The sequence below is a fragment of the Geospiza fortis genome, unplaced genomic scaffold, assembly GCF_000277835.1.
Source record: "Geospiza fortis unplaced genomic scaffold, GeoFor_1.0 scaffold112, whole genome shotgun sequence".
NCBI classification, from domain to species: Eukaryota; Metazoa; Chordata; class Aves; order Passeriformes; family Thraupidae; genus Geospiza; species Geospiza fortis.
Window position 1 is genome coordinate 12,555,281 of NW_005054298.1, and position 12,407 is coordinate 12,567,687.

The window sequence follows — 12,407 nt, forward strand, 5'->3', positions numbered from 1 at the left end:
GCGGGGGCCGGGCCCGCGGATACGGGGCCAGCCACACCCCGGGCCACGCCCGGAGCAGCGGGAAATGAGGAAAAATAATTAAAAATTAATAAAAGAAATTGAACTTCCGGAAAGCGCACCGTAAATAACAATAAAAAAGCCAACGCGGAATTGAGATACGACAGTGACATTGCGCAGTGTTCTAAAGTACAGAATTCTTAAAAGAGAAATCACACTGTTGTCCCTACAGAGTGTTTTATTATATTTCTAAGTACAATTCGTGTCTGATTTTGGAAATACAAATACATTTCGAATGGTTAAAAACAAAAATTAAAAAAATATTTTGAACATCAGCCAGCTGAAAATATATTTATCTAGTAAATCATCTCTCAAAGCTTTTATATATTTAATTATTCTAACTAAACATAGTACCCTTAAAAAACAAGTTCATAAAAATGTAGAAATGAAACTGTGGAATAAGATTACTGGGATATATACACACACACATTCAATGCATACACAGAATTACAAGGCGGGGTTGGTTGGTTGTTTTTAAGTTTGGAAGGTTGTTAGACAACGGAACTAGCAAGCAATGCCCAACTCCTGAGTTCCTCAACCATGATAACCATAACCTAATTTTTAAATTGTTTTTATCTTTTTTTAATACACAAGATATTGTATGTAAAGCAGCAACAGCAGTGCAGTTACTGGCAGCAACATCTCAAAAGTAATAAAAAAACCCCATACATCCAGACAGTAGTACATTGCACACACACGTGATTCTCATACACCCATCGACAATTGGTCAGAGTATTAAATCAGTGTACAAATTAAATATTTCCAAAAATGTGCAAAAAAGTCAACGTTGATAGAAAAAAACACCTTTGTGTACATACATTACAAACTGTGCCCAGCATTCAACTGAGAGTAAAAACGTTTACAGTGAGAAACCGATAGATTAAATAGAGAATTTAATGGCTACATAAAAATGTACATTAGATCAAGAGTAAATTTACAAATTTTTATTCATAGCTTCATGAAAACTAAAAGCCTACGTTCCAATTAGTCTAAGTCTCCTCCACATATTTACAGTGATACTCCATTATACAACCCCTGTGAGGTCTGAGATGACAGACACTATGCTTCAATAAACCATTCCAATTTTAGGGTGACACCACCTTCTTTTACTGGTATTAACAAGAAACAAACACTAGGGAACTGACAATCTAATGGCTGTTCAGAAAAGAAAATGCAATCCTTGTTTTTATATCCACATTTTATAAACCTCTGGGGAAAAAGGATCATCTAGTTTTCAGGTAAAAAGCACAGAAAAGCTCTGATGTATTTCCTATGACTATGAGCCGGAGTATTCTTTTCCTTAATTCTCAAAAGAAGACCCTGACCTCCAATCCGTACCTGTGGACTCAACATAAGGCCCGAACCATGAGATACAATTTTTATGCCGTTTAATCCAGGTCTTCTCCCTTTCAAGTAAGTTTCTGAAAACTAAGCCCTAGCCAAGGTGTGACTGCTCTGAAACATGAGAAATATCATTTCCTCCACCACATCTCTCTCCACTCTGTATACAAATATATTGCTAGAGGAAACCCAAGGACTGCACCAGCAAACTGGGAGCTGCAGCATCCTGGGTTCAAGTGATGGGCTCCCTGGTCTAAAGCTGGACACCTTACTCAGGAGCTATCATAGGCTACAACCTATGCAGGACTTAAGCTTTGCCAGCTAGAAAGAAAAAATAAATGGTGTGGGCCAAGTGGGGGATATCAAGTGAGAAAGGAGCTCCTTTGTTTCTGATCACAGATTTTGATTCAGAAACCCTGGCTTGATAGCAAACCTGTCTGACTCCTCACTGCATATTAGTGGCTCCTCCTGAAGGCAGCACCCACACCCAAGTACCTGTGGGTGACATCTGGCTGTCACATAAAGAGGACTGACCGCTTCCCAGAGCTTTGGAACATTCTCACTATGGTGCACAAAACAGATCAGGTCACAATTTTATCTTCACGGTGTTCCTGACATGTCCCAAGGCTCAAACCCAGCTACAGAAGTCACCAAGTTTTAGTCACCAAGCTTACGCAGTAATTTTAGAATGACAACAGTAAGATTAAATTAGAAAGAGCTTTTAAAAAGAAAACTCTTCATTTTAATACAAGCATGAGTTTTGCATATCAAACAGCAACTATAAACACCCACATGTCTGAAATATGGGCAGTGTCTATCACTTTTTACTAGTACCTGCTTTACTCAGTCAGCAACAGCTTACTGGTGGATACACACTATTTATAAGAGACATGAAACATCACTTTTGGCTATATGTATATGGGATAGAAAAGCTTTGGTAATTGTATGTGATTCTACACTGCAGACTTGTCATTGCCACAAGACAGCAAGTTACCAGCAGGAAGAAATGACACTGGCGGCAATACTTTCGCTTTTCCAGAAACACCATAGGGACTTACATTCAAGCACACACATTATACTTCTCTATATGCGTGACACAGTCTTTCAAGATTAAAAAAGTAAGAAATTGGTTATAAATAACTGTAGATCTGACCAATTTTCTCAAGTCTCTGAAGCTGCAGTTAGACATAGCTCTATGCAGTCCAAAAGAATGGCTTGCTGTACTGCACTGTACCTACGGGTGCTACGAGGCTTTCAGTCAAGACAACAGCAGGGTAAGGATTATCCAAAAAGCACAAGAAAGAAATCTGAGTCTGTTTGTTTGCTTGGACAGATCAAATTCCTGTGCACTGAAAGTAAACAGCTTTTAATACAGTACCACAATTACAAATGTACCAACTTTGCTTTCAAGCCCAGTAAGAACTCTGCTGCAGAGACTGGTACCCAGAGCCAGGACGCCAAATCCTGACAATCCAGTTACTTCAGTGCATGCAGACAAATCCTCTTTCTGGCATGTACATTGGTGTACAATATCCAGAATGCAAATACAAAACGTGTATTAGCACAGGAAGCCAAAATCACTTTCAAGTTCTGAATTTGAATGTCTGCTGCAGATTATAACTCGGTACACTTTCCAAAGCAGTTAGGCAAGCTCCGCTTTGGGCACTTTGAAAAAACCCATTCTCTAAGACTGCTTTGGTGACATGGAATTGTATGACATATTTCAATATGGTGTTCTAACATGAACAAAATTAAGGCATACAGAGAAAAAGGCACTAGCTAAAAAAAACCCCAAACTTTTATTTTTATTTTACTGAAAGGGCTATTTAGCTACAAATCTAATTGGAAATCAAGTTAGAAGTTTTAATACTATATTTAAACTGTCAAGAAAAGAAGACTGTAGAGTTAACTATGCAATTATTGGATCCATAGGTTTATGAGTTCTTCCATGGATATTTCTATCACCCAAATAAAAAATAAGCAACTTTCTCTAACACAACACAACTGAAACCTTGAGTCATGCTCTAACAGGGCTGTTAGTTACACCATTAAAACCATACCACAGAAGTAGCTTTTGTCACTTAATATGTGCAACAGACAGAATACTAAAAATCATTAGATATGTAAGACTTTTGAAAATACATATACTCACCATGAATTTCAACCTTTATTTTTTGGGAGTACAGCTTCATCATGGTGTTTACAGAAAAGTAAACCAACCCTGCAGCAGTACTGCTTTCACTGGAATTTTTTTTATAATTGGATTCAATAATTAAGACCAATTCATGATTCTAAAATGCTGATGGCTTTTTAAGTGGGATACAAGAAGTTGTGAGTAGGGATCTTGGCTTTGCAATCCTCCTCCAATGGAGTTTAAAGCTTGAAATTCCATGCAACCTCACGAATTCTAGAATGAGGGTCATTCACCATCACCCCAGGAGTCCCTGTAAGTGTTTAACAAACCCTGTATACAGGTTGTTTTACTACATTACTCCACTAGGGGTAAGTAATAGTCAACCTCTTGGTAAAAGTCTGATTTAGCTTCATAATTAGTTCTAGCTCAAAATATTTGTGTTACTAACCACCTGATTTACTGTAAGTTATTTAAGTCAATAGAGAAATTATCCTTAGGGTGAAAAAAACTAGCTCAAGCCTAACCTTCGTTAAATTTGCAAAAATTTTACTAGAATCACTCAAGCTGGAAAATGTCTACTTCATTTAAGAAGCACAGTCTTTACATTGGCAGCTTTCTGACATGCTAAAAGACATGATGAAAAATGCATTCTGAAAGTTGCTTTTTTTCCCGGCTCCAAAATGCTGACCGTTGTCATGACTGAATGCCATTGTTTTTAGAAAAGGCACAAAAGCAGCAAACTTGATTGTTCAGGAATTAAAAATCACAACAAGGAAGTAATATTGCAATATACATGATCCAGCACTATCTCACAGAAAGGTCACATTATAAGAAAACTAGATTCTGAAAATTTTCAAGCTTCAGAGAGTGCAGTTTCTCTTTAGAATAGTATATTTAAATGTTATGAATGCTACAGATAAACCTGGTTACATTTTCCCTTTATTGTCCTTTTTTGGTAATATAAAATTTCCTTACCTTTTCAGGAATCACTGACTGCTACTGATTTTTATGTATATTTTCACCTTGGTTTTGGTACCTTCTTAGTCTGAAATCAATCATGTCAATTACGTGATCTTGAAAATTACCTACAGAAAGTATTAGGTTCTACATTAAACTTCCCATTCCTACTGTCACTAAATTTTGCTTATAAAACAAAGGTCCCTTACAGCAGAGTACATACCAATTCTTCTTAAAGGCTGCTTCATAGCTTTTATCTAGTGACAGAGAAACAAAAAAAAATCAGTACAAGCTGCCTTTCCTTTCAACCTTTTACACTTTTCCTGGTATGACTAGTTACTCCTGTGCTCAGGAAACCTTGCACAGCTGTGTACCCTGACCAAGAAAATTTTAAGTTAGGTAAAATACTCACATAAGCTGAAAAAATCACCACTCAGTCTCTGGAGAGATGGCCACAAAAAAGTCATTCTTACTCCACTACAGGTAAAGTGATTAGGACAGATCCATACTCCTGCTTATACTCTGGTAAAACATATGGAATTCAGAAGAATAAATTCAGAAATCTCATATGTGAGTGACTGTGGGAATGGGTAAGCTTATTGTTCTGTCTCCATGCATTTTGTAAACCTGATAGTCCCCTAAAGATGCAGAACAGGTAGAGCCTTGTCAGACTGGACAAGGGTAACAGTGCCAGCCTGCTCTGCCTTTAAAAAACAACAAAAGCAAGCAATGAATCATCCAAAACAGTACACATAATTTCAGTTCTGTCGACCAATAGTTTATTTCCAAATGCCCCTTTAAATTATCTATGTTCTGTTCTTCTACAAAAATATGAGAGTCTGATTTTTCTGTTGTGAAAAGACAGTTAGTCACTACACCTGATCAGTACCTGGGCTTCTCAGCTGAGAAGCAATATTTCAGATTTTAAATTCTTTTATTATGCTCTTTCAGAAACAGAAAAAGTAATTAATGTACACTTTATGACAGCTGGAAATCTGACAAACACCAATCTGGATTATCAGGCTGGAATATTCACACTCATGTTATTTAATTGCTGGCTCTCTCTGCACTTTTGGCCTGCTCTTTGTACAATTTCCTGTGCTGTGCCTCTTTCTTCATAGGATTCATCAGTGCAACATTATTAAAAATATAACTGGAATCTTAGCTTTCTCAGTGACTCTTTCCTGATGTTAAGAGATGTTTGACTTTATTTCAGGAATTTTCAACACATCCTAGATGACTGACCTGCATTACTAAACCAATTTTTTTTAGTGCAGAATGGGAAGAATTTTATATTATTCAGGCACTTCATGTTGACATACATTCCATCCTAGCGCCTCTCAACAGCTTTGCAAACATTTCTTATAGCTCATTCTGAATCCAGTAACTCATATACTGCACAAGGATTAGTCATTCCCTTTCCCCTGCAGCCATTCGTGGGACTGTGGAGGAGAATTGACCCTCAACATCAGTATTTTGTATCAGCTAAGATAACTGTCTCCCTCAGAGCTTATGCAACAGAGGTTCTCTTTGGCAGATAGAGCAGGAGGCATTCTCCTAAATATTTACATCCAGTAGCTGACCCTTGTCTAGCATGGAAAATTTCCCCTTTGCAGTATAGTAGTTTCTAGGAGTCTGGGCCCATAATCTGTTTACCTGTAATGATTTTCATATGAAGATAATACGATAGTTCTACACTGAAACATCTAACTAGTACATCAGTTTTGAGCTCGTTTTTGTTATTCTCTTTTGGTCACAAAGAAGTACCAGCTAGACATGCTGCTGCACAAAGAGTTCCAAGTTCTTCCAGCTTCATCAATTAACTCTCAGAACCGCATGTTCCTGCTTAAACTGTACATTCCAGAAACTGATTAAATGCTAAAATACAGTAAGAACTTAGAACTCTCTGCTGCAAGTACCTACAATATAGATAAGAATCACATAGAAGTAACCTTCTTGTCCTTTAGCTGCATGTCTATTTTTCCCTGCACCCTGAGTCAGTCAGTGGTGTCAGAAAAAGTCACACAGTTCCTGACTGTCCAAGCATTTGTAATTTTTTTTTCCTCTTTAAATAAGGAACAAATATGTACTAAAGTGCTTTATCTACATCAACCACATCAGTACATTATAGAAACAAAAATTTCTAGTCCTGGTGGGAGGGGGGAAGAGAAGATTCTCATTTTAGATACAAATTTTAGATTGTTTACAATCTAAGTGAAACAAAGATTCAAGAGAATATTCTCTCTCTTGTCTTTTTTTCTCCTTTTTCTTTGTAAAAAATAAAAAATAAAAGTGCAGTCAAATAGAAAATAAATGCAGTAGATGCAAGCTGAGTTGAGGCAGGTGTTAGTGATAGTGTGCAAACGTGTGTCTTAGCAGTTCATCTGCAAACGGTCGCAGCTTGGCCTCGATAAAAATCCGTTTCAAGAAATCCCGAGCGTGGTCGGAGACGTGAGGAGGGAGCTGGGGGTTGGTTGGCTGAGTGGCAATTTTAAAGATGGCAGCCATGGCTTCAAACTCTGCCCACGGGGGCTTCTCAGTGAGCATTTCTACCACTGTGCAACCTACACTCCTGAAACAGAGGCAGAAGTGAAACAGCAGGTTACAACAGAGTCATGGCCTCCCAGGAAAACAGGAAATAGCAGAGAGGGACTAAAAGATCACATATAAGTGGGGTCCATGTAACACTACAAGAGTAACTTCAGCATGAAACAAAAACAGCATGTACTGCTATACCTTTATAGAGTTAGACAAATCACTACCTATGTCTCCACTTCATTACTTCCCTGGGCTGAAAGCTACTACCTCAGTGAAGGGATAATTACATATTTATCCAGGCAATACTAACTGTCATAGGGCACTGCCAGCACCCAGTGGTCAGCAGGCCACACACTCAGCACTGCATTGGAAGCTTTCCTGCTCTTTGAGGCTGAACAGAAATGCAGAGCATCATGAAAGCTCCATGCATGCCATGTGTGGTGCCAGCTCATTAGAAATGCACAAGTTATCACCAGTGAATCATGTGAAACATAATATGGCAGCTGAAGAACAAAAGCCCTACTTTCAAGGTACCTTCTCTTTTAGTTAAGGATACTAAACACATACTTAGATGGACAAACAAAATTTTAAGATCCTAAACAATCTTTGTTCAGGAACAATGTTTAAAGAATTCAGGAAGGTAAAAGGGCATATATATGGCCAGAGAAACTTTGTTCCAGAAGTCATTAAAGATCAGCTTCTTCCAATAACAAGTGAACAAGTGCAAAATGGATAGGCTGGAATAATTTTCCAATTCTTCAAAAGTCTGAATGTTTTTCAAGATGCTTGCAAGAAGTTTTGTGCTTAAACAGAGGTACGTTGCACAATAAGGATTAACTGACTGACAGCTAACTTTGGTATTTTTTCTTAAGCTTTCAACAAAAAATACACAATAACCTTCGTACCAATATTTGAAATTTGAACAAGTGAACTGCTTGATATTATAACATTGACCTATTTTTCAGTTATATCAGAGTAATAACTAAACAATCTGAAGTAGCCTAAATTCATTTCCCTAAAGTTAAAAGTACTGCCATTGCTTGGATACAATGTAGTTCCTTTTTAAACACACAGTGTTACTACTCCAGCCTGTCCGCTGCTGCCTGCCCATCACTGTGTATTCACAGACCACCAGCAGTGCAAGGGGTCTCATTGCTAAAGTCATCTATCCACTGGGCTGGAGCCCTGTTAAGACTGTGGCACATACAATGTTTCACTAACCTTCATTTTTGCAAATTACCTTTCCCTCTTAGTTCTTACGCATTTAATAACAACTTAAACCAAATTTTTTTTTATACTCCCTTTTAAATCTGGCAAATTCACTCTTAAGTGTTCAATTTTTAGAGTAACAGCATTTTATTTTCTGCCTTGCATCAAAGGTATTTTGGTGTTGAAGTTTCATTACAACACATTAACTGAACTGATGTTTCAAAGCTTCACATATTGCTTTCAGTCAGTACACCTCTCCAGAACTAACAAACAGTTTGGTAATCCTAACTTCATGCAAGATCAGTTGAAAGGATTCTCTTATGATGTCTAAACCGATGGGCTGAGAAGTTGCCATGTGAAAAATTAAATTTCAGTGTTAAGATTCTCCAAATATGACAGTCAGTGTTCACATTTGCCACCTTCTTCAGCTTAAATCCCAGGATGAAATGCTGCAGCTTCAAATAACAAACATCTACTCTCTACTGAAAATGAAATTACACTTTTCAGTGGAGAAGGGGTTTAACATACCAGATGTCTGCTTTTCTGCCGTACCCTTCTCCACTTATAACTTCAGGACTCATCCAGTAGGGAGTTCCTGTGACAGACTTCATTCCCGTACCAGACAGACAGATGGTCTGCAGCCGTTTGCTGGCACCGAAGTCACCAAGCTTCACATTGCCTGCTGAGTCCCGCAGGATATTGGCTCCTGGAGGGAAGGGAACACAACATTACCTTCATAAAAGACTCAAGGTTTTGGTGTGGGAAATAGTAACAAAAGTTTGGATACAGTGGTACAATTCAACATCAACCTAGGATGATGTTTCAAGCCAGAGAATTTACTTTTTCTGTTCATTCTTACTAGTTTGTGCTGGAGTTCAGAAAATAATGAATTGCACACCCTGGTTTGCATCCTCGGCCTCTTCCAGGAAGGGGCAATCCCTTTGTAAAGCCCTCCTGACAAAATAAGGAATGTGCTATATATGGGAAATTAAAAGAAATGGGAAAGCAATTTCCACACAACTGAAAATGTCTCCATACTATTGTAAAGCAAAACCTCAAAGTGTGTTACAGACTTATTCAAAAGTGTTATCTGCACAAGATGTACAAATGGACTGTGATATCTATGATATCTCAACCTGCTTTGGAATATAACACTGTAGATACAAAGCAACAGAAAAATGGTAAAAACATTTGGGAATTCAACAGCACTGTGTTCAACACACCTATTCTGCACATCACCATCTTCCTACATATTCACTTTGCTTATGCAACACTTTGCAAGTTACCTGCACCTGTCTGCAAAAAGTAGATGTTACACCAGGCTTCCTAGCAGTAAAATGGAAGAAGTCTGATCAGGCAGATCACCTCTGCCAGTCACTTCTTGTACCAGTGAAGTGCTGGGTAATTTCTATATAATTAATGAAACAAAACTCTGTAAATTTAAACTTTCAAGTCATGACGCTTTCCTCTGCACAGTCTATTTCTAATGACATCATCCTCCAATATATTTAAAGCTATTAATAGTAAACTAAAATCAAAGGAATTTATCCTGCTTGTTTTACAGATGAAGACTAAAGAAACATTGCCAAAACTCTGCTAGGACATCCCAAAGTTGCTTATTTTTCCCCTCCCCAGGTCACAACAGTAACAAGACTAAAAGATTGAAAGCAATCACAGTGATTTTAAGTCAGTATTTCAAACTAAATTGCATTTTAGTGCTTCACATAAGGTTGGACAAGGATCAGTAATAAAGAGCACTGAACTGTGCACAGGACTCTCATTACCTTTAATATCTCGATGGACAATCATATTACTGTGCAAATAGTGAACTCCTTCCAGAATCTGCCGTGTGTATTTACGAGTCACGTTCTCTGTGAGTGCTCCGTATGATTTCAATTGGTCTTTGATGGAACCCTATGGCACAGAAGCATAAAGCACTAACACTTCTAGAATTCAACTGAAATTCAATTACATTTATGCCTGAAATGTAGACATTTAAAATTACAATTCTTCTTGATTTAACCTTAAAACTTGCAAGCAGCTGAATAGCTCCAGTCCAATGTACAGAAAGAGAACAACCCACTAAAGTTTTTGATGGGTAAGTGGTGGCACTCAGGATGAACATAACATGTGCCCTTTGGGTTAGCTTATACTCAGAAAAAAACACTGTCAAGAAAAAAAACACCATGTCCTATAGGATGGTAAAAAATAATAGGTAATCAAATCTTAGCTTAAAATAAGATTAAATCAAAACTTCTTCAAAAATTGTTTTGCAACTATTTTTGTATAACCTGTCTTCGTCACATGGAGTTACAAACTGCTATGATTATTTCTGTCACTTCTCCAAATGTCAGAAGAATTCAAGATGTCGCACAAAACAAGACCCAGAACTCAAAAAAACAAAGAAGCAAAAAAACACCCACCACCACTAAGAAACCAATGCCCAGACACTGCTTTTCCCCTCTGGAGTCTCATAGTAAGTAGACTGCTGTAATTATTCAGAAATACAGAGCCTGTTTTTACAGGAGCACATTTTGTTTAGCTCTGCTGACCCCACTTGGTGAGAAAATGAAAATCTACAGTTTTCTGACCTTATAATATTTCCTAACAAAGAAGAAGAACCACAGTTCAGCATGTACTAGGTGCCACACAAGAAGCAAGAACCAAGATTATTTTCTGTATGCACTTATTCTCACCCTCATCTCCGTTACTTTTTGTTTTCCAGAAATACTTGAAGTGTGGCAAAACAAAACAATAAAATTCGGAGAGATTTAAGAGTTTACTAATGATAATATTGTCTTTTCAAAGACATTGCCAAGCACCACTTATGCCAAAACCAAACACAAAAAGCTTTTGTACAAACCACTGTAATTCTGAGAACCCAAGCAACCAATGGAGAAGACAGGAGGTTGCAAGCATTTGTCAGTACCCATCTTTGGTGGCTGTGATTTGGGCAGTTTGAAATATCTGTGTGCACTTATGCAAAGCTGAATGCTTGGGTGCTCATCACACTGCACACAATGGATGGCTGAAGTGGACGAGCTCTCTTGCTTACCCCAGGCATGTACTCCATGAATATTGAGAGTGTCCTTTCAGGTGGATCTCTCAAGAAGCCATAATATTGAACAATTCTTTCATGCAGCAGATTTTTCAGCAACTGAATCTCACACTCAAGTGCATTTACTTCCTGAAAGGACAAAACAGGACAGATTAACCATGCTTGATATAGTAAAACTAAGATTTTGGATTTGAATTTTTTCAAGCAGAGCAGTGTGTACACATTAAAGTGTTATGCAAACTAAGTAACAAAATACTCCTACAGCTAATGTAAAGTTTTTGCATTTTATGACAAGAAAATATCAATGTTAAACTGAGGTAATTAAAAACAAGCAAAATTATGTCTTTTCTATACATTATCTTTGGGATGATTTAGCTAGTTTTTCATTGTTTCTCTTTTCTTAAAGTTATGCTTGTTTCAGAGCACAGCAGATATCAGTATGTTCATGAGGTCAGTGATCATTATGCAACATGTCATATGCCTCCACTTGGGTAAAAAAACAACTAACAAAACACAGAAAATCAGCACACATTTTAATCTTTGTGGTGGAATAATTAGCATTAACTCTTAACTTTTCCAGAATAATAGACTATACTTTTAAAATGCCTTTGAGCAGCACTTGATATTGTAATAATGAAATGCAACAAAGGAAAACACTTAACAGCTAGCGCTTTCTCTGGAGCCATCCAAAACACTACAAATTTTGCAAACAGGAAGTAGGTAAGAATCTCAAACTGTCTTCATACCACACAAAATTTCTTTTTGGCAATTTGTTTTCAGGATCACTTATATTAGTACAGCTTTTTCTGCTTATAAATGTAACTTCTTCCAATTCCTGTTAGTATAACTAATTATCTATTTCAGAGCACACTTCATAATAGATTGTTTGATTTTAGAGACCCAGACGGCACCAAATCAAATTATGCATCTTCACAGCATAAGGATCTGTCTGAAAATGAAAATGTGATGTAATATTAAAATCAGGTAAGCAGACTAATTATCTATGGTACAAACAAAACGGAATTCCTAACAAGGACATGGTTTCCTAACACAACATGGTTTAAAACATGTTCATCCTGTTCAAGGAAAAGAATGTGAGTCTGGTCTAGAACA

At 37.4% G+C, this 12,407-nt stretch overlaps 1 protein-coding gene across 2 annotated transcripts in view; it reads right to left on the reverse strand.

Annotated features, from left to right (window-relative positions):
* Positions 1-516: 516 nt before the first annotated feature.
* The window catches only part of MAP3K2 (mitogen-activated protein kinase kinase kinase 2), a 34,087-nt gene continuing 22,196 nt past the window's right edge, over positions 517-12,407 (reverse strand). For both annotated transcript variants that reach the window (XM_031056742.1, XM_005415778.3), the window contains exons 14-17: positions 11,292-11,423; positions 10,021-10,150; positions 8,765-8,942; positions 517-7,061 (exon numbers count right to left, since the gene is read on the reverse strand). In XM_031056742.1, coding sequence (XP_030912602.1) covers positions 6,836-7,061; positions 8,765-8,942; positions 10,021-10,150; positions 11,292-11,423 — 666 coding nt within the window. In that variant the 3' untranslated portion in view covers positions 517-6,835. The remainder of the gene's footprint in view (positions 7,062-8,764; positions 8,943-10,020; positions 10,151-11,291; positions 11,424-12,407) is intronic.